The following is a 23,938-nucleotide window of genomic DNA, read 5'->3' as shown; positions in this document are numbered from 1 at the left end:
GGAATTCAATAATATATGTTAAAATACCATAAATTCTGCTCAGACCAAGATCCAAAATGGCCGCCATTTCAAACTCACCATAACTTTGGTTCTGTTTGATGTAGAAACATGATCTTTTTGGGGACAAGAATTGAAATAGTGTAAAATACTGTAAATTGCATACACAATGCTTTACACATGGAAAGGGTGAAATTGCGATTTCTTTGCAGCCACAACTGTGTATGATAATGATGCCTTTTAAAGGGTGAACGATTTGATTTAAATCCCCATCAAAACATGAATTATTATATATATTTTCATTTATTTCTCAGGAAGATTATTTCCATTGTGATCCTGCTGCATGCCTGCTTAAGCATTAGTCAAATGGTGTGTTTATTTTGCAGCACTTGCCATCATGTACAGTGATTAAACTCAAACTTTTGATTTAGATTTCTGACTGATATTTAAATGAAAGTGGCTCCCATTAAAAATGGATTTAGCATACTCAAACATGTGCTACACATCTGCTGTGTTAGAGTTTGATATTCATTGTTGTGATCGACTGCAGGTCCAGAACATGACCCAGTCCATCCAGGTGCTGGACCAGCGCACCCAGCGGGACCTGCAGTACGTGGAGAAAATGGAGGTCCAGCTCCGCGGTTTGGAGACCAAGTTCCGGCAGGTGGAGGAGAACCACAAGCAGAACATCGCCAAGCAATACAAGGTTCAAACCTCTTCCTGAACCATTGACCCTTGACCTCCACCCCCTCCATAGCTGCACTGTAGCTCATTCCAGTGTGTGTGTGTGTGTGTGTGTGTGTGTGTGTGTGCTTCATAATGATCCAAAGCTCCATCCATAATGCATGCATCAACAAATATGTGAAGAAAACAGAGCTGCAATAATTAATCACTGATATTTTTGACCTCCACCAATAGATGAACTGTTAAAATGAAGATGAAATATCATAATTTATAATTAAATCACTTATGATGGTTGATAGTTTATCAGCAAAATGTGGATTATGGGGTACAACTTGTTCTTCTTTTTTAGCTTTTTAATTCGGGGTTGGTCTAACATTAATATAATATTTTACATATTTAGAGTAAACTATGGGATGTTTAGCGCATTCTCGGATAAAGAAAATACTAAGAAGTAGAGATGTTAAAGATTAGATTTTTGCCCATATTTGAGATGTCAATATTGCCCAATGCTAAATTTTTGATTTCCGATATTAACCGATACGATACAAACATAAACCCCCTCTTGTCCCTGACCTAATTTTAGGTCACATAATGTATCTCTCCTTTGAAAAAAATGGTTAAGCCTACTTTTAATGTGATGTATTGCACAAATAAACATCATCTGTGTTAAAATATGAAAACGTATTACATGTTTCTGTTCTGATCATTTTTAACACGTAAATTTTCATAATCGGTGGGAAAACCTTTTGATAATGACGTCAACCAATATTAGATTTATGGTGAATATTGGTTGATAATATTGCACATCTCTACTAACAAACCCAAATTAAACCGTAGATGCACAGTTTCATGCATTCAGTATTTTTTTTTAATACTCCTACTAATTAATACTTAATATTCATATTTTTTCTCTCATCCCCCAAAAGTTTGACCTATTTGTCGTCATATCAACCAACTTCTTTCATTTAGTTTTTCCCCAAAACTTATTTTTTGTCAGACCTTTAACTGTTTAGTAATAAATTATCTGCTATATCTGTTCTAAACTATCTCCTACTTATGTTTATGTGAGAAAGGCTTAAAAACAACATTGTTTTTTTTTTTTTAATTGAGTCCAACCAACAAACCTAAACTAAACTCATGACAATTTCTTACCTAAAGTGTAATTACACCCAAAACCATGAATAATAAAAGATGGGAGGAGGGACTAGGTTTCCTCCTATCACAGCCCTCAGTGAGCATTGATTGACAGCTCCATGTGGAACTGTATAGTTTTTGGGGGCAGGGCTGCTGTGACTGGGCGTGTCTTAACTACTCTAGGAGCCACGCCCATAATTTTAACTTGTGAGAACAAGTAAATGGTGACTAACTGTAATTCAAGTACCAATATCAAAAACAAGTGGTACGTTTATCAAACAGCACTTTTCGCTTCTACAACGGATTCTGATTCTGTTTTTAAATTCTTAAAGTGTGTTTCATGAAAATAAAGTGCAATAATTTTCCAAGCTGTGCTACGGGCTTTGCAATGAAAGGGTTTTTTTTTTTACCTGTAAAAAACAAATCGATTTGGACAATTTTTGGATCGATACGATAATTGCGCTGTGAAATAACATAAATACATTATTTAGGCCGAGCTACCGGACTCAAAACGCTTCTTGTTGTTGTGTACACTAGTTAACATCGCTACTCATCTGTTATTCATAAACGGGCTGAAATTTGGTCGGTATAATCTATGTATGTGTACGCATCGACGCTTTGAGCCCGATTTTATATTTGGGGTCCCAAAAGAAGAAAAAAAACCAAAGTTGTTTTCTCATTTATTTGTGAGTCAAATATTATGACGGTTGATGGTACCAAATCATTGACACATACCAATATATACAGTAAATGGGGCCCATTACTCTGACTGTTTCTCTGTTAATGCTCGTTGAATCGGGCTGTAATTTGACATGGATATTTTATGATCGGATGTCAAGAGTCTCTTGGGGACCTTTTTGAAGTGGAAGTGATTGCACTTCCTTTTTTCTAAGGAACATTGTAATTGCATGTGTTTTGAGTCACTTTACTGACTTCTCTGTGACGCGTTATGTGCTATTTGGTGGATAGACATTCTGTGGGCCCAGCCGTAGTTCATCAGAACTTGTTTTCTTGCACCCTTAGTACTTACGCTTTAAAAAATGACATTGGTTTTCTTTTTAATGAACCCAAACCAACAATCATAAGCTTAACTCAAGCCCATTTATTACATAAGTAACAACATTTATAGAATTAAAAAATGGTTTAATTTGCAGTTCTGTTTCTGGACCTGATGTGTTACCCTACACATGCATTCATATATGTTCCTCCCATCAGTGCATGCCCACTCTGCCTGTGCATGTTTCGCTAAAGATTTTCTGTTTCCGTGTCTATACTAAGTGTACGTGCATTTGTTTGTATGTGTATCTGTTGCTAGGTAGGTTAGCAAGCCGTTAGCCCCTGACAAACAGTGTGTCGTTTTCTTGCTTGCAGGGCTAACTTTAGGACATGTAAAGAGAGCCACAGGGAAGAAGAGGCAGGTCAATCCCAGATTCCCCTGAGCTGGGCCACAGTACTGAGAGCATTTTGGGCGTCAAACAGTTAATTTTAACCCTTTTTTTCCGCACCGTTAAAAATAAGAACCACCCCCCCCACCCTGACCCCTTCTCCCAAACCAACCCACCACTGATCTCTTCCTGCATGTTATTGCTGTCAAAGTTTTCCATCAAAAGGCTTTTTTCAGACTTCAAATTATTCTTATTCCTATTATTCTTATTCTTATTGAACAATTGATGTTATTCGTTGGATTTTTATTTATTTTTTGGCTTTTGTCTATGCATATTTGGTTATTCGACAAATCTCTACGTTAAATTATACAAGTAAAAAAATAATAATTTGAGTCACTTTGTTGTGTGTGACATGTAAAAGCATGTAACCCTTAATACGATGTTGCATTTTAAACAATGATGACCAATAAAGAGCTTTCCCAATTGTTGTCCGTGTACTGAGGGCTTGCTTTTATTTATTTTTACCTGCTCTGCTCGTCCAACGGGTGGAGAATATTCTTCAACGCACACACACACACACATGCACACACACACACACACACACACACACACACACACACACACCTGCACAGCAGACACGACACAAAAAGCTGCACAAAAATACACAAGCAGCAACACAAAAAGTGTGTCGTCACCTCAGGGATTAAAGGCAGGGGTAGAGTCAGAGTAGTCAGGCACAGACAGGTGTTTTTATTTCTTTTCTTCTCCTTTCTTTTCATGGACAGCGTTTTTTTTTTTTTTTTCCGTTTTTTGTCGCGCATGACACTCAACCGAGCTTATTCTAATCCTTTCAGGCCATAAAAGCGAAAATGGAGGAGCTTAGGCCGTTGATACCAGTGTTGGAGGAGTACAAAGCCGATGCCAAATTGGTATTGCAGTTTAAGGAGGAGGTCCAGAATCTGACGTCAGTTCTAAACGAACTTCAGGAGGAGATGGGAGCCTATGACTACGAGGAGCTCCACAACAGAGTGTCAAATCTTGAGGAGAGACTGCGAGCGTGCATGCAAAAATTAGGTAGGCACAGAAAAGTTTATTGGCACACACGTTTTTGCTGAAAAACCCATGTGCATGCACCAACACCAACACTGGAACACAGACAGGGCAGGAAGGGAGATCTGCAGGAACATCAATAGCAACCGTCAATAATCTACCTTTATTATAATAATAATAATAATCTACCATTATAAGCAATGATGGGATTTAGGTTTTCAACCTTTTTTAGCCACTGCACGCTAGGATGGTCCAAATCATTATTGTTTTTGTTTAGATTCTCTACATTAGAACCCTGCATATATATATATATATATATATATATATATATATATATATATATGTAAATAGTGAAAAAACGAATAAACAATATAAAATTATAATGCATAGAGGCAAGCTACAATGGCTTCATGTAAAGGATTTTCTATATTTGCGAGTAGTGAAATGACCCAAAGTTGGGTTCTAAAATAAAATGAGGAAGTCGCATAAAGAATAATCGATTTATATCCCAAAACTCATCTTTATACTATAAGTTAAAACAGAGATCAGATTATTTCTTACATTCCCACATGCAGTTATGGGCCAATGAAAATAGTGAAAAAAAAGGTATTTATTTCAGATTTTCAGAGCGTGTCACCCAAGAACCAATGCATATATGTGACTAATCATTAGTGAAGTTAACAGTCTATGTTCATAGCTCAAAGCTGATCAAATTACAGAGAGCTGAGACATATACTGAGTTGTTTACTGAAGGACCAAATCCTGACAAACTAATTTCCAAATTTGAGGAGCAGACATGTCCACCAGATAGGACGCATAGCAGATGTTTTGTATATTCTGTGAGAGTAGGTGGAGCTGTATTATTATACCAAATTTATGTTTTCTATGTGATGTAGTTCCTGAGATATTGGAAGCTGAATATGGAAGAAAAATAAAGATGAGCCAAAATCTACACATACTCCCTTCACTAAATTGTCCATATCTCAAAAAGTGTTTATCTGATCAAACTAAAAATGTACAGTGTGCCTATTGAATAATTTTCAGAAAATTTGTTGAAATGACATGGAATGACCCTTAAGTAGTAGTTTAGTTGCTGAGTTATTGTCCAACAATCTAACCACAAAGGGTGCGCCCTAGACTAAACCACTGCCACACACACACACACACACACACACACACACACACACACACACACACACACACACACACACACACACACACACACACACACACACACACACACACACACACACACACACACACACACACAGGGCAGCTCAGTTCTCCTGCAGCTTTCATGTTCTCTTTGCTTTTAGCCCCTCTCTGTCTCTTCACACCTCTGTCACAGCCTACAGTGCTAATAGATGCGCACCCACGCCACACTGACTAACATCCATTACACCAGCACAGACACTTGGACGTGGTACATCGCGGGTATATTGTGTCCCTGTTCCCAATCATTCACACGGCGACATCATGGCAGGAAGAATCTGGGATGAGGTTGGAGTTACTACGAGCACTGTTCTTTTTGGAGAGTTCACATGACGTTTGGTTTCCAGTGACCAGGAGCAGACGGCTAGTCCGTGTTACTTTTTCTTTTTCTCTTCTTATTCTCCTGGTTCGATGAACACGTTCCATCTCAGCTCTGTGACAGAAACAGGTGGGCCTCGGCCCCTTAGTGTATATAATATTATATTACAAATGTTCAGAGGCCAAAAGTTCATATAACTGACTCAAAAGACATTTCTGACACAAATTAGTAGCAAAGATTTATTACTCAGGTTTAGTGATCATCTAAAGCAGAGGGTCAGAACCATATTTGGGATCACAAGACACTATTTTTTATACAATTTGAGTTCATTTTTGCTCATTTTTACCCTTTTTCGGCAACTACAGCAAACTTGCCATATTAGTAACTGATTTACGTCCCTTTTTCTTGCCATATTTTGGCTCCTTTTAATTCAGTTTTGCTACATTACTCCCATTTCTGCCACAAATTAACATTATTGTAATAATAATAATGCATTTTATTTGTATTGCACTTTACACATGAAAACATATCTCAAACTGCTACAGGTGCTACAGGTAAAAACACAAAACATATAAACAGTAAAAACAGCATAAACATATTAAGAAAGTGCAATACAAAATAAGTAGGTCATATTTTATTTATTTTTTTGCCACTTTAACCACATTCACGATTTGTCACGCCCATTATTTGCCAAAGATAAATCCAGGTCGTCCAATAAGATACAAGATCAGATACAGTTACTATATAGAAAATCTAATGTACTAAGATATTAAGCTTTCCAAATAATTCACTATAACTGGTGCATGGTCAGACTCACACCATCACATGGATGCAAATGTAGAAAGAGTCTCTACATTTTATTCCAACTCTTGCTATTTCCTTCCTTAACCCTCCTTTTATCCTTGGGGTCAATTTGACCACATTCGATGTTTATCATTAAAAAAAATAATAATAGTTGATATCATATTTCAGGACTTTTCCAAAATGAATGGTTATATGTCTACAATTGCTTAAGCATGACATTACCTTGATGAAATTTTTTCAACATGCTGAACACATTATTGCACCCATTAGTGTTTCTCTGGGGTCAATTTGACCCCAGTCTGTTTTAACTGCATGTGTAAAATTGCTTTTTATCCAAATCACTCCTTAATGTGCTTTGTGTGTATTGCAATCTGCACTCTATCTCTCTGTCTCATGAAAATGTCCTCTAGGAAAAGGTTTAGCGTCAATGACGTTTTGGAACAGCTCTTTCACAGTAAAAGTGACGTAGAGAGTCGTGCATGTGTACCCCAAATTAGAAAAGAAAGAAGAAATTAATTCTAATTTAAAAGTTTGGCTCAATGGTGGCACTAGAGAACAGGTCAAGGTGTTATTTATGTATTCAACAAATAAACAAAGTGCCCAATGCAAGAACTTGGTCAACAATTTAAGGGAGGCAAAGGGTAAAACTATAGGAGAGTTAAATGTATATTTAATCAAAGAAATTAGTCTGAAAATTGCCACGAAGGCCAAGCAACATTATTTCTCCAAAGAAAGCAAACAAAATAAGATTACCACATAGTGCATTATACATATAGGAGCTGGAGTTCCTGCAGATAGAAGCTGATGAAGTGAAGGCTTGAGGGTAAAAGTGAGTGAGAGTATAAGCGATGTCCCCACAGAGCTGTCCTTCAAGCTGTTTTGTGCCGAGGAGACTAACAGCCCCGATGGCTGCGGGGACACAATGGCCATCGATCAAGAGGACATGCCAGCTTGCTGGGTGATAATCAAATAAATAAATCACCCTGAGTTGTGCCCTGGTGAATGTGGAGCTCCACAGAGGGAGAAAGAGAGAGGAGGCTAACGGCAAACGCAGAGTCACAGCAGAAACGCTGATGAACCAAAGCGTCAAGGTCACCCCAAAGGCACAGAAACTTCACAGCAAAAACGTTCACACACATTCAGTGGGAAAAAGGGATACGTGACAGTTTTTATATTTGAGTAAATTATGTCACGTGACATAAATAGTGTCCAACTGCATTTTATATTAGTTAAAAAAGGTTTGAATGCATAAAAGATACAAAATATGAAGTAACTTAGTATATATGCACTCACTTTTTTTTAAACTTACTGAATTACTTCTGTAATTTATTCTGTTACTCAAAGTGTCAAAATATATCATGACTGCTAAAATATTTAAAATTACTGTATTCAATAGTATTTCCTATCCTATTGTAGTTATATTATAGTCCTATATACTGTAAGTATTTTCATTTTTATTTCCATCATAATATTCATGCAAACCTTGCCCAATAGTGACTATTGTATGAAATATCATGCGGTGACCCATAATCAGTATTTAGGTTTTTCTAATTTTACAAGCAACAAACTTAATTTGTGGGAAAATATATTTTATGTCAACCTTTCTGAAATTGTACACATAAATGTCTCCCAGTTGTTCGTAGCGAAATACAGTAACTTCAAAATAAAAATAATTAAAAAAAACTTTATATATATTATGTAACTAAAACGTGAGTTAATTTCAATTGGCTAGTTTGTAGCCATAATAGTGGATTAATTATTATTATTTTTTGTTATAATTAATTTGCTAACACATACTGCAAATTGATTAATTAAAGGAATACTGGAACTAAATGGTCACCAGATGCCTTCAAGAAAATAAGAATATTTTTTATACAATTTGAGCCCATTTTTGCCTATTTTTTTACCTTTTTTCTTTAACTTACACCAAACTTTCCATATTTTAACCTTTTTTTTTAATCACTTTTTCTTGCCATATTTTTGCTCATTTTTGCTGATTTTAGGTATATTTATGTGATGGGTTGTAGAGTCACATGTACTGTACATACTTTTTTTTTTTTTCAATAACTTGAATATATTTTTAAATCAGGCCTATTGAAGTTTTAAAAGTGAATTCTAATACATAAAGATACTCAGAGGGTGGCGTCACATTATTTATAAAAAGACGAGCAAGTACATATTTGAAAAAACACACACAGTTTAATTGGAGAACATTCATTAGTGAAGTGTTCCCATTCCCATTTTGGTGCATTTGTCCATTTAGCGATACTCAAAATCCATGGAAACAAATGTGTGTCATAAATGTAAATCCATTTTGGGATATACCGACACTGTCGTTACATGTCCATTAGGGTTTTTCCATTTGTCATTTGTCCTGCCCTTGTGCTTTAGTCCAGGCAAATTCAGGCCAAAAGAGGATTAGACCATGTGTGCGTCTCCAGACTGTAAATCCATCAGCAGCCTGCTGTAGTAGTAGTGACATCTAAAGATAGACGCACCATTAGAGGGAAAAAATCATAAAAATCAATGTCCGATGTATTAACGTGGCCTCTAATCCCACTGTCGGTTATGGATGAGCCGTAGTAGGTGCTACGAGTGTGAGCATGTGTTTGTCTCTGAATGTTCACATATTCACAGGATACACATATGCTGCACATGGACACGCACACTTAATCCACACACAGAGGAATAATAGGGCGGGAAAGGTCATTGGTATTCTGTGAGCGTGTGCAGGAAAATCACATAATGTAATAAAACAGGTTCATAGATGAATAAAAAGACACTAATTAAACTGAAAAAGGTGAAATGTTTCACGTGTGGTTGTTAACATTGACCACATTATGAAAGATGCCTTTTACAATTATTAAGGGTGATGTTTTTGTAGGAAAAATGATAATATTGATTATTATTAATATTAACGTTAGATTTAACAGTGCGCATCGAGGTATGGAGTTTAAAGTGTCCCTAGATCATTTTCAAAGTTATTAAATCAATAAATGTTAATTAGCAGTCTAATAAATCATAATTTTAATAACACAGCAGGTATGATTTGTGCATTTATTATACAGGTGAAGTTATTAATAACAATGTACAAGCAAGCATGACGATAAGTAAATTCAACAACGATACTCAAAGGTTACTGGTTAAACTGGTACAACATATTATACAGTGTTTCTCAAATAGGGGTACGCGATGGTACTACAGGGGGTACTTGAGAGAGAGAAAGTGGAAATGAATAACAAATAAAAGCATTAAAAATATGGGGTTTTATAGTGTTTATTTTTGGTTAAATATGATAATCATAATAATGATGATGGAAAAGATATTAATTAGAACTTTGGTCAGTTTTGGTCCCACAAAAACTATGTAAATAAATCTATTCAGGGACACTAAATACACTTATTTACAATGGGATTCTTTAAATGACTCATTCTATCATGATGCTCCATAGACTTTTAGACCAGTGTTTCTCAAATGGGGGTACGTGCACTCTTAGGGTCAGTCTATGACCCAAAATATTAAAATTATAGAAATAAATCTATTCAGGAGTCACTAAATCAGTTCTTTTCAATATTGGGGTCAAGACCTGTTGTGGGGTCACCTGAAATTTCTGAAAAATTAAAATAGATTTTTGAAATATTCTAATTATTATTCCTTTTTAAAAATCAAAATAAAACAACACAATCTTAAGCAACAGTATTTCTATACTTTAACCTTGTGAAATATAAATCTAGTTCAATTAAAATGCAGTAAAACAAATCTGAGCTCAAACGTGATCAGAAACTAATTTGAAAATGAAAATGTTTTTGGGGTCGCCAGAAATTGTTGATATCAAAACAGGGTCACGATCCAAAAAAAGTTGGGAACCGCTGCAATAAATAGTGTTTCTGTTCACTTATTTACAAAATGAGATTCTTTAAAATGTGTGTTATCACTCATTCATTCTATCATTATGATCTATAGATGTTTTTTCACAGAATTCTGAGCAAAATGTTGCGTTCGGATAAAGGGGGGACTTAGATTCAGAAATAAGAGAAAGGGGGTACGTGAGCCTACATAGTTTTAGAACTAGTGCTTTAGATCATCTAATTCGACACGCAGGAGAAACTTAAAAAGACAGAAAAAACATAAATCATTGTCTAAATTACCAAATAATTTATGTGTAGATACCTCAGCCCTTCTAAATACACAAATCCAATAAAACTCCACAATATTTGGAGGATTTAAATCTCAAATTGTTCAAAAAAACTTAATTTCCCTGAAATTATTTCACATAATTTCCCAAAATTGATCACAAAATCAATTGAAATTTAAAAGAGAAAATCCTGCAGGGACTGATAACTGACTCACTTATTGCCTGGATATTGTTGCCATGTTGAAATTGCTCATTTTCCCGCCTAAAAATTGTGGCCCATTTAAGATCAAACTACTTCGTACTAAATGAGTTTGACACCCCTGCTCTATAGTGGTTTTCTTTCATAGAATTCTGAGCAAAATGTTGTAGTTATGAATAAATAAATAAAAGAAAAGTATGAGAACCACTGATCTAGAACACTGGGTCATCTTACACGTTGTGCAGAGTCGGAAAATACACCCAGATTCTCACTTTTCCTCTCGGTCTCTCACTCTTCTACACACAGAGAGTAAATCAGACACGTGTGAACTGGTAACAATGGGAGCTTTGTGTGACTAGGACACAGATGTAACAATACACTAGCTGGACATGCACTGTGGAGATTTTTGGAGTTTTATTAAAATGTGTCGCTACACATGTTCCCATCTCACCTCTTTTCCCACAGCATGTGGCAAACTGACGGGTATCAGTGAACCAATCACCATTAAGACGTCCGGCTCTCGCTTTGGGTCCTGGATGACCGACCCCCTGGCACCAGAAGGAGACACTAGGGTATGTATCATCATCACATGTTTGGCGTACTAACGTACTATTAGTATATACGTTTGATGTCAAAATGAGTATATAGTGGGTTCACATTGGATCATATGAAAAGATTAAGTAAATACCCAGATGTATACTACAGTATATGGAGACAGTTTTCAAGTATACACAGTGGGCACCATGGGTGGGTTCATTCATAATTGGTAATTCATTAAAATTATGATGTCATTTAATTGTAATCGTAATTGGAAAAATCTGTTGCTGTTGTAATCGTAGTAATTGAGTTTAGATATTTGACTTTGTGATTGTAATTGGCTTGAAAATGATATAAAAACTGTCATTTAGAATTTAATTGAACGAAAAACTGGGGAACCATGTTACAGTTCTATGGCTTACACGTAGGCATACGTAGTAAACAATCATTCAAATTTAATTTAAAAAAATTTAGAAATCCGTACTGAGATTATAACCTTAACCCTAACCTAATCCAATAAACAAACAAATAAAACATGCGTCCGTTCACTTTGAAAACAAAAATAAACAAAAATGAATTATTATTTTTAGCAAAAAATCATTTTCCGGTAGTGCACATGTGCGCGCATAGACAATCTTAGTACGATGCGCACTCAGTACATGACACCGGCTTCAAGCTAAAAATCAAACATCCCTTTTCAAAACAAAAGCATCTCTTCTTGTCTTCTATTAGGTTTTTTTTTTTAGCTCTTTTGTAAATAGGACTCTTATTTTGGAGTTAACTGAAAGTTTTGTCAGTAGCACAATGGTGGGTCTTCAAAAATGTCCAAAATGTTGAAATGAAATGTGTATATGTGAGTTTTATGGATCAAATGACCACATGTTCATATTCTACTTAACCTGTGTCAAACTCAAGGCCCAGGGGCCAAATACGGCCCTTTAGAGCTTCCAATTTGACCCACAGGAGACAGTGAAAACATGAAATATTGTGTAAATTACCAAATAATGCAGTCATAGACATCTTAAATTCCCAAATTTATTGAAATTCTACAATATTTTTCGGGGTTTTCAGTTTTTCTTTGTTTATAACATGTAAATGTTGTAATTTTTGATTGCATTTTGTGGAAAGAACTTTCAACTTTTCCCAAAATTTTGCAATTTCTGATAAACAGTTCCACAAAATTCCACAAAAATTGGTTACAAAATCAAGAAGTGAAGATCTGGCAAGGGCTGATATTAAAAACTAGGGCACAACTGATGATGAAATTTTACACCTAAAATCTGAGATCAAACTGGTCCATATTTGGCCCCTGAACTAAAATGATTTTGACACCTCTGTTCTACTTCACTTTCTCACTTTAACATGTTTTCAGAACTTTCAAAGGTGGAGAATCAGCCTCAGTGTGATTCAGGTTTTTGTCGTTGTAGGTTCCAAATGCATTATGGGAAACTTGGACGTATACTTCAATGGGAGTAGACAGTATAAACTCATTGAGTTTGTAGTGTATTATAATTGTATTAGGCTAATGCTAACAATAGTGACTTGTAACTTTGTTACTTCACTCTTCTCACAGTAAGATGATAAAATGATTTTTCCAGACACAAATCCAGTTAACTTTTTACAGGAATCTGTCCAGTGTACAGTGATGAATGAAAGGTCAAGTTTTTCTGCTCCAGAGAAAACATACTCTCTCTACAGCAGGTTTATGAGACACATTCGTAAAAAGACACAACTCCATATCACCTTGAGAGTGTGATAAAAGAGATTGGGCAGCAGTTAGGACAGCAGCTTTGTATCTGTTACAGTCGCAGTTAGCTTTACGGCGGCTAGCTGCTGCAACGACTGGTACCAATTTGTAAAGCAAACATCGACCGTGTGCTTCAAGTTATCTCACAAAGTTACTAGATCAGTTTTATTGTTTGTGAAACACTTTTGCTAGTCATGACAGGTCATGTGACCTTGTATTTGAAAAAAAAAAAATGGAAAATGGTTGGAAGCTAGGTTAGCTAACATGTGGTCTAGCTTTAGATTTCACCAAAATGTACTTTTTAAAAAAAATCTTTAAATAAAACACATTCAACTGGTTTTGAATTTGTTTAATTATAATTATTGTTAAAAAGATAATTGAACAGCTATTTATGATATTCTTGGTAGCCATTAGCGACAGTAGCTGCATTTCCATTACCCTTGGAAAAGCACAAAATCAAAAACAACCTTCAATGGAAACACATTTAAAGTGCAACTATACCACTATATCACTTTTCTTTAACAAAAACTAACTGTATGTAATCAGAACACAGATATTATCTTAATCAAACTTTGCTAAATCCTAATCATTTTTCGCGACATGTTCATAGTTTTTAATCACTGTTTAGCACTTTTGCCTTCCATCAAGACGGCCCATGAATCATTGTGTATATTAAATGCAACAATATTTGCTGGGGTTGTCACAGTTTTCCATTCATTTGTAATGTTAAACAGTTGAAAAAACACAAAATTCTTACAAAATCCTTAAATATTCCTCAAACTATGACATATTTCTTTTGATTTAATATAAATTGGTCACAAAATCTGTGAAATGTAAAGTGAATGTCCTGGTGGCACTGATATTTGTCACTTATTGCTTGGATTTTGTCAGTTTCTTACATATTTTCTATTTTCTAGAAGTGAAAACTAGGGCAAAATAATGTTGAAATTACTTGTTTTCCAGCATAAAATTTGTGGCCCATTGAGTTGAAACTGCTCCATTTTTAGCCCCTGAACTAAAAATATGTAGATCTATGGGCTGGTAAAGATAGCCACTCCCCCTTTTCCTTATGTTTATTTATTCCTAGAGATGTACAGTTCTTCTTCTTTTGAATCATTTCATAAGTCAACCAGGAATAGCTTCAGGTGTATCCGCCCCACTGGGACTGAGGAAGTGTTCCAGCATCCCGTGGGGCTGGGATTAGAACTCTCTACCCGTAACCATGGGGGCCAGGATGAAGCTGGGTGGCAGCAGCTGAGATGGGGCTTTTATGTGAAATGATGAGCGGTTCCCCCTGCGGGGCCTGGCACACACCACTCTACGTCTGTCATCTCAGCTGTATTCTCGAGAGCTGCCGGACGTCAGCTCTGTTTGCCCCTTGAGAACCAACCTTAATTGCGATGTTTGTTGACGGTGTAATTTGATTTATTCTCTGCGTGATCCGCATGCCTGAGGATAATGGGGGGCTTTGAGCTCTGAAGTGGCAATTTGTCTAATTTTTGGTTTCTCTTGCCGTCCAGGTCTGGTATATGGACGGTTACCACAACAACCGGTTCGTGCGGGAGTACAAGTCGATGCAGGACTTTATGTCGACGGACAACTTCACGTCCCACCGACTTCCCCACCCTTGGTCGGGAACAGGTCAAGTGGTCTACAACGGCTCCATCTACTTCAACAAGTTTCAGAGCCACGTCATCATCAAGTTTGACTTCCGCACCTCCTCCATCAGCAAGTCCCGGCCACTGGACTACGCTGGGTTCAACAATGCCTATCACTACGCCTGGGGTGGCCACTCGGACATTGACCTGATGGTGGACGAGGGGGGCCTGTGGGCCATCTACGCCACCCACCAGAACGCCGGTAACATTGTCATCAGCAAGTTGAACCCCAACACGCTGCAGATCATCAAGAGCTGGACCACCAACCACCCGAAGAGGAGCGCCGGTGAGTCTTTTATGATCTGCGGCACCCTTTACGTAACCAACGGCTACTCCGGAGGAACCAAGGTCTACTACGCCTACTCCACCAACTCCTCCACGTACGAGTACATCGACATTGCCTTTCAGAATAAGTACTCGCACATCTCTATGCTGGACTACAACCCACGTGACCGAGCCCTATACGCGTGGAACAATGGCCACCAGGTTCTTTACAACGTCACGCTGTTCCACGTCATCCGCTCAGTGGAACTGTAACCCTGAAAGTGGATTAAATCAAAAGATATATACCTATTGTCTGTGCTGAAATATCACTATATAAACATCGGAACTTGTGAAATACCTAATGGAAAGACCATCTTATCTAGGAAAATCATTTCAGACGGACTACATCTATACGGAATGCTAAGTCGATTGAATGTGCAAAAAGAGAAGAACAATCTTAAACTGAAGGGTTTCATTCCAAAATACCAGATATAGGATCAAATATAAAATGCTGTATCAACTCACCAAATAAAAGAAAGAAAACTGTTGTGTAAATATAGGTCATTACATAACTACCTTATTTGGAATAGTCGCCATCTTTTTTTTTAATTTTTACATTGGACACTTTTTTCTTCTGGAATGAAACTCTTTCATTGGTTTGCTGTATAGAAAAAATGATTGTAAAAGTGAAATATTTATCAGAACAAAAACAATAAGAATAGGTGCTAAAAAAAAAAAAAAAAAAAAAAAGAAAAGAAACTTTTTTTTATGAAGAGATGCCATCCTTAAAAACACTCCTGGCTCTAGTTCCTTTGACCACATCGTCCAAACTGAACTTTTGGTGGATGTTGGTCCTCCTGAACCTGGAAACTTGTTCTGATAAACTGTTGGAACATGGAGGTCATGTGACTTATTAGCCACAGGAATGCAGTTCGTCATATCATTTTTACCGTACCGTAGCAATTAAAAAAAAAGTCTGTAGAGTAACAGACGATATCAACACTGACTTTAAAAAGACCTGAAGGCAATGACTGTTGACGGCAATGTTGCTCGAGAGGATTTTTTATTTATTTTTCCTGTGTTGGTAACTGTGTGAACAAAGCTTTCTTTGCATGAGTGTTTTTTTTAATCACTCCTTGAATGTCTTTCTGCTGTGTATGATACTTTAAAAAAAGTAAGAGGTAGAGAGTTACTGGGGGGAAAAGGGAGCAAAAAAACTTGTTTTTTTTCCTTTGATTTCATTTCTACACTTTTTTTTTCATTTTTGTGAAACAATGTTCCTGTATCTTTGTCACTGTTGGCACTAGTGTTGCCTGTCTGTGTTTGTTTATTTGGAATGTGTGGCAGGATTTTATCTAGCTTAAAATCTCTACAGAACAAGAAACAACAGAATGTATTAAGTATTATTATATCCTGATAACGCCGTTCTCCATTTTACATGGTATGCCTGTATGAGGCTGAGGTTTTTCAGAGGTTAATCTGGTCCCACATCACCCCCCCCCCCCCCCCCCCCCCCCCCCGCCCCACCCACTCACTGATAGTGAAGGATAATGTTTAAATGTATTCCCGTGCTAAGGAAAGAAACTTTTCACACTTTTTTTTGCGCTTGGTTGGACATGTGTTGTATCTGAGATGAGTTAGTTAAAGATTTGTGTCAATAAAAAAAAAAAAAAAGAAAAGTCACTATGTTTGCTGTGTCTCTATATTGAGAGACTTTTTTTTTTTTTTAATCCAAACTAATGCTCTTATTTTCAATCTTTTGGTTTGAACAATAAGGATTAAACATACAAGCTATAAAACCAAGAGACAAAACAAACATTGCTTTGTCTACAACATTTATTTGGAAGTTTTTAAATCAAATATGGGCAACTTGATAGGGCAGCAAAAATGTGATTATTATCTGATATAAGGGCCACATTATCATCATTTTTGTTTTTAGAAGAATGACCATTTAAAACATTAAAGGAGACATATCATGCTTTTAAATCCTTCCTTTTTACATATAAATCATACAGTTGTGGTCTATATAAAGCGGAACTGCAATGCTTGGGTCTGAATTCCTCATTATTATAGCTCCACCCCTTTTCTACCCTTTTTCTGATGTGCTTCTGAGAGCAACTCGTTTTGGTGCGGTCTCTTTAAATGCCCGCTCGGTTCAACTCCACCCTGTTCGGCCATTTTTGTAGTTTGATAGAAGAGATACGATTATGTAGTGGCGCAGAAACTTTTTATTCACACGTTATTTACAAAATGTCAACAACGTTAGACTTGTCCATCCAGCCTTACATGTTCCAGCCAGAGTCTGACCCAGTGGAGCGAGATGAAAATGAAGATGATGAACCTGCATAACAACGTCTTCATATGGATGTTAACAAGTGAGCTAACACAAGCACCAAGCTAACGCTAGCGCCAAGCTAATGTCACGAAATGCATTTTAATACAGTCTTTTCGGAGACAAAAACGGCAAAATGAAATGATTAATGAAAACTTTGGACTTAAATTAAATCACGTAGGCCATATCATCAAGGATCTAAAACGAGCACACAGCGCTAACATATGAAGACGGTGCAACTGCTAATGCTAACAAAACAATGACAGGGACGTCTTATCATCACACTTTTTAGCGTTATTTACAGCTTACCGAAGTGCTCTGTTCATCGTCTCCAAAGATAGAAGGAATTGAACCCTCAATCAGACAAAGTCTTTCTGTAAATCCTTCTTTATACTGGTGGAGGTTGATGAAGCAGTCATCATTGAAGTGCTTCACACACACAAAAATGACCTTATCCACAGATGTGGTACATTTCTATAAAAAATAAAACTCAACCAGACACTTTGAAAAGGTTCTGATGCTGGGAGACGGTGTAATGAAGCGTGTGGGTTACTACATCCAACAACCCAACATTTTGACTTATCCTCTCGTAACTTCTACATCCTTGAGCTTGGACTACAAAATAAAAGCGAGAAATAAAAATGGCGGATTGCTCGAAGTGTTGGACCTGGAGTTGATGTCTTAATTTGGCAGTTCTGCTGCAAATACTGTGACGTTATTGTTCAAAAAACGTAATAGAGAATAGAAAAATCAAACCAGATTGAAAAATATGAGCAAAACAGAATATAAAGACATCAACGGAGCACCTGAAGAGACTAATTTGAACTTTTCTGTACTTCTAAACACTCTAAATATACAAAAAAATGCATTTAAGGGCCAAAAAAGTGGATTTAGCATGATATGTCTCCTTTAATACAGGGAGAAAAGAAAGGTTTTTGTGTGCGTTGTTGTTTTGTGTGTTTTTGGAAATATTTTGTTATCTGTGTGTTTAAATCATTTTGTTTGTTTTTAGTGTTTAGTGTATTTTTGTTGTTATTATGTATATTGTTGTTGTCATTTCATGTGTTTTTAGTGTCGTACAATGTATTTGTGTTGTCATTGTGTATATTATCTGTCATTTTGTATGTTTTTGAAATTATTATGTTGTTTTTTAGGTGTGTTTAAGTCATTTTGTGTGTTTTTGTGTTTATTTTGGGTGTTATTTTGTGTGTCCAAGTCATGTTGTGAAATACAGATTGAGACTTTCCTGGTTAAATAAAGGTTAAAAACAATCACTGCTTTTGATTGCGTTTTAGACAAGAATAAAATGATACAATTGTACATAATTCTAATACAATAACTGCAACTGATGAGTTGTACAGTTTATAGCTATTGCTAATTCCAACTCTTATCCCTAGCATTATAAGATAAATATCACACTATAGTCATGATAGACTAGTCTTGAATATTGTCATTAATCACAAAATGGTTCTTTAATGTGATGGATTTGACATTTGTCCTGATTATTTGCATGTACAGAAGCTATAAGGTGTTATGTGTGGTCAGTCGCTGGTAAAATGGAGACCAAAGTTGATCTGTGCTCTGGGGGGGTCATGTCTATTCTATCCTGTATATTTCTACGTGCCGGATGCTACAAACTAAGCTAAAACAGTGTGTTTTCCACATTCTAACAAGGCTGTCGTATCAAATAATCTCTTTCCTGCTGTTTTCATCATCAATAGTATTTTATTGAGCGTGTACGTTTGTTGGTCTTCTTTTCAGGGACAGAACAGCCCAGTTCTGTTCAAAGACGGATAAGAAAGTGTTGAGTGATCTCCACTCAATTTCACTTACCTCCACCACCATCCATCTTCCTCTCCCTCTTTTCCCGCTCTTTGTTGATCCCACTCCCCCACCGCCTCTTAGTCCTCTGATGTTTCAATCGATGAATAAATGATTGCTTCTATTTTCTCTCTGAGTGCTTGGCCAACAACACCAGCTGCTTTTGTTCGTCCCCCGAAAAAAAAAAAAAGGGAGTCAGAGATAGGATTTTTTTAGGGAGATGGACTGAAATAAACCCACGTTGAGGATGTAAATAGAAACAGCTTGGGTGGAATTTATGGAAGCATTTGACAATGAGCCTTCACTCAGGACTGGAATACATTTGCATGTTCAAGTGCTGATTGGTTGAGTCAAGAGACATGGCGGCGGTCTCAGTGGATTCACTAACCCGCCCTCCCCCCAACCCCCACCCCCTACTATCAGTGCATGCCTGGGAGCTTGACAGTTGCGTTTTATTTCATCATTCTCCACCCATTGCATTTTCATTTGTGTGTTGTTTTCTCCAGACTTTAAATGATGCACTGGGTAAATTATATGGTGCATATCATGTCCTCTGATAGTTGCATTCACTGCAGCAGTATCAGAGATTAAAGGACAGACTCAGTGAGAGGTTCGACCTTGCCTTTGCTCAGCTGTATAAAGTGCATCACTTCCCCAATGACAAAACCATTTAGACTGACAAAAACAAACGTCTTTGTTTATAAAGAGATACATTTAAATCAGACATGGGCAACCTTTATCACAGCAGAAAAAAGGAAAGGGTTTGTATGTTTTAGAGTCATATTTTACTATTTTGTCATTATTTTGTGTGTTTTTGAAATGATTGTTGTTTTTTAGGTGTGTTTTAGTCATTTTGTGTGTTTTTATAGTCATTGTTTTATTATTTTGTTTGTTTTTTAAATGATTGTGTTGTTTTTTAGGTGTGTTTAAGTCATTTTGTGTGTTTTTAGTGTCATTTAGTGTATTGTTGTTGTTATTTACTGTATTTTTGTTGTAATTTTGCGTGTTTTTGGAATGATTGTGTGTAGTTTTGTTGTATTTTGGTGTGTTTAGGTCATTTTGTGTGTTTTTAGTGTATTTTTGCTTTTATTTTGGGGTTTTTTGTTGTCATTTTGTGTGTTTTTAGTGTATTTTTGTTGTCATTTTGTGTGTTTTTAGAATAATTTTGTGTTTTTTGGTGTGTTTAAGTCATTTTGTGTGTTTTTAGTGTATTTTTGCTGTTATTTTGGGGTTTTTGTTGTCATTTTGTGTGTTTTTAGAATAATTTTGTGTTTTTTGGTGCGTTTAATTCATTTTGTGTGTTTTTAGTGTGGTTTAATGTATTTGTGTTGTTATTTTGCAAATTTTTGTTGTCATTTTGTGTGTTTTTGGAATAATTGTGTCTTTTTTTGGTGGCGGCTAATGGTAATCAGTGTGTGCTGGACTACAACTGAACTACATTAATTAATTCATTAATTAATTCATTAATTAATTCATTAATTAATTCATTAATTAATTCATATGCTGGGCCTGACATTATCAGCAGGAACATGCAGTGTGCTCTCACTGTGTGTGATAGAGGTCTACTTGAATAGAAACACGTGTGTGCTGTAATAAAGTTTAACTGCAGAGCGCTGTCCGTTTATCATCCAATTGATTAAAATCATAAATAATCGATGCGCTTTTACGCATTCACAGTGTCAGCAGTTTCCTGCCTGAGTTCTCTCATTACTGCCTTTTCTGTAACAACAGGGTTGTCTTTGGTCTGAAATATGGATTTTAATTATTCATCATTTTAAACTTAAGGAACCTGGTCGGTACCAAGTTATGAAGTGGATCAGATCTAAGCAAGTATGAAAGCTCCGCCTCCTGCTGTGTGCTGCACTAATTCACTGTTGCTCTTCACTGTTATCATGAATTTATATTCATTATATTTGTTTAAGATCATAAACTGTTCCTCCATTCATTGTAAAGATGCCAGTTCTCTCCATTGATTGGTCACACGCTGCAATCTCCACCCCTTTCATGTGCACATGCACTTAGCGAGGCTGTAAACACTTGGCTTCAATCAGCGTGTTGTGATCATAGGTGATCGACAGTCGTTAAAACATCTCCTGTCTGACAGGGAATGTTTGGTTAGTTGAAGCCAGCTAACGGAAATTAATCCAATCTAGATTTGTAACATAAACCCTTAGTGTATTTATGTTGTCATTTTGTGTGTTTTTGGAATTATTCTGTTGTTTTGTGGTGTGTTTAAGTCATTTTGCGTATTTTTAGTGACGTGTAGTGTATTTTTGTTGTTATTTTGATTATTTTTGTTGTCATTTGTGTGTTTTTAGAGGGTTTAGAGGTTTGACCTTGGCTTGGCTCAGCTGTATAAGGTGCATCATTTCCCCAATGACAAAACCATTTACTGTCAGAAATACAGCCTAAAGCCACTGTGTGTGTGCGTGTGTGTGTGTGTGTGTGTGTGCCTACTGGACACTTTCAAAAAGGTTGCACAGCACTGCTGAGACTTAACTTTGTGACACTTTATTTTGTGAAGACTTCCTCGAACAGACTTTGCCCTGGGGTCAACATGCAGCCCTTGGTCTATTTTTGTGTGACTCCAGAAAGTAAACATACAATATGACTCCAACATATTGAAATGACAGAAAAAAAAAAAAACAGGTAATCTCCAAAGGTACACAAAAAAAATTACAGAAAAGGATATAAAAAATACAACAAAAATCCTAAATGAACAAAAAACAACACTAAAACAGTATATGAAAAATATTTAAAAAATTACAATGATAATTTTACATTATATTATATATACAGACAGGTTAGATTCTATTTTTATACATTTTCATGGCCTCCACTAGAAGGACAAAGACAAAACTCCTCCTCCCTCTCCACCTATCACTGATCTGATTACTGATCAGAATCAGGTGTGTTAGGTGAGAGGAAGGCGGGGCAGAGGTTGAGAGGACATGGAGGAACCAGCCGTAACAAGGGGATGAAACATCTACAACTGACATATTTGGTAATTTACACAATGATTTATGTTTTCTATGTCATTTCAACGTTCTCCTGTGGGCCAAATTAGATGATACAGGGTCAGATTTGGTCCCCAAACCTTGACTTTGACACATGTGATTGAATAGATTAGGAATCCTTCCAATGAAATTATGCAAACCCATAAAGTTACAAACAATTATGGTGTGGTATAGGAAAGAATATTGGCTCAGATGATGAGTTTGCATCAATCCTTAGTTTTTATTTATTTTTTCAAAAGGGATTTACATGTTTGAATGTATTTATTTGTTATTTTTAACCATTTTGATTCCCATGTGTATTTAAGTCTTGAACATGTTAAAATACTAAATTTCTGCATTGGCTGCTGGTTATGATAAATGTAGACTTAAGATAAATCTGCTTTTTTAGCAAGCATCAGTAGTTTGAGCCAGAAATATCTCTTTGTGCTTCACAGGGCTTCAGATGTATATATATTTTTTGCATATAAATCCGGATTATTGTCAAAGATCGAGCGGTCTCGTGGCAGTAATAACATTTCCATGCTCTTGGACCTCCTCCAAACCCATGCAATTAACGTGAGCTCTTACAAGTCGAACTCAAAATGACACAAGGTCATTTTAAAAACCTTTTTCCTTCACATTGGCAGAAAAAAGAGACAGATTTCACCCTTTTGTCATTGCTGGGAGTAATCTCAGAAATGAGCCTTTTACAAGCTGAATGTGGGAACTCACAATAAATCAATAATGTATCAATAAAAATGAAAAATACAGCCACAGCAGCAGCAGCTAAGACCTTTTATTTAATTATTCTTGGATACAAACGTCCTCCGATGTCCCTTTGGTTCATCAGTGCAACCACTGCTCTTTAATTAATATCCTCGTCAGCATTTTCAACACCTGTTCTGGAATAAAGAACCTCCTTCAATGCATGCATCAACGTACAGTTGGAACATTTTGTGATTAAAGGTGATCATTATTCTACCCACGTTAGCGGTCTGCATTATTTTTCCAGATTGAGGTCTGTTATGCACAGCACACACATATATTTCTTTAACTAATGCAATCCATGTTATCCGAAACTATATTTTTTATATTCTGCGCGCACAAAAACACTGAAGAAAAATCCAATTGTCTTTTAACTTTGAGGAGCAAAAGGGTATTGATTATCAATGTTGAGCTGAGCGAGAAGCTTAGAAGTAAAATCAGCGTTATGGTTAACTGAGATTAGGTTTTTGTTTATGTTTAATAACTAAATAAATGCTAAAGTCAATTAAAATTCCATTAACGCAACAAATAGATTCACCTGAGAGGATGTCCTGGTAATGTCTGATAACGGTGTAATGAATGTGTCTTTTGTTCATACTGTAGTGAAACTCCATATTATATATTCACTATTGCTCGATTAAACAAAAAATTCTAATTCATTAGAGACTTTGTAATTAGTTCATCTTGATTAATCTAAATTATTTTGCATAACAATACTTGACATGAGAAGCAACGTTTTTCAATTAAAATGGATTTTGGTTTTTGACTGAATCAATGAAAACAATAAATGATCTTAAACAATAAAATAGTGTTTATTATTTCCATCACTGAGTGCTAACAATGTGTATTATGAATAAATAATATTATGATTGAATTGTCCACAAAGCACAAACTTATAT

General features: G+C 36.1%; 1 protein-coding gene across 2 annotated transcripts in view; it reads left to right on the top strand.

Annotated features, from left to right (window-relative positions):
* The window catches only part of olfm1b (olfactomedin 1b), a 32,134-nt gene extending 15,326 nt beyond the window's left edge, over positions 1-16,808 (top strand). For both annotated transcript variants that reach the window (XM_028462649.1, XM_028462648.1), the window contains exons 3-6: positions 548-703; positions 4,055-4,274; positions 11,385-11,491; positions 14,724-16,808. In XM_028462649.1, coding sequence (XP_028318450.1) covers positions 548-703; positions 4,055-4,274; positions 11,385-11,491; positions 14,724-15,398 — 1,158 coding nt within the window. In that variant the 3' untranslated portion in view covers positions 15,399-16,808. The remainder of the gene's footprint in view (positions 1-547; positions 704-4,054; positions 4,275-11,384; positions 11,492-14,723) is intronic.
* The last annotated feature ends 7,130 nt before the right edge of the window (positions 16,809-23,938 follow it).

This window comes from Gouania willdenowi, chromosome 12 (assembly GCF_900634775.1).
Source record: "Gouania willdenowi chromosome 12, fGouWil2.1, whole genome shotgun sequence".
In the NCBI taxonomy this organism is placed as follows: Eukaryota; Metazoa; Chordata; class Actinopteri; order Blenniiformes; family Gobiesocidae; genus Gouania; species Gouania willdenowi.
The sequence above is the reverse complement of the archived record's forward strand: the minus strand, read 5'-3'. Positions and strand labels throughout refer to the sequence as shown.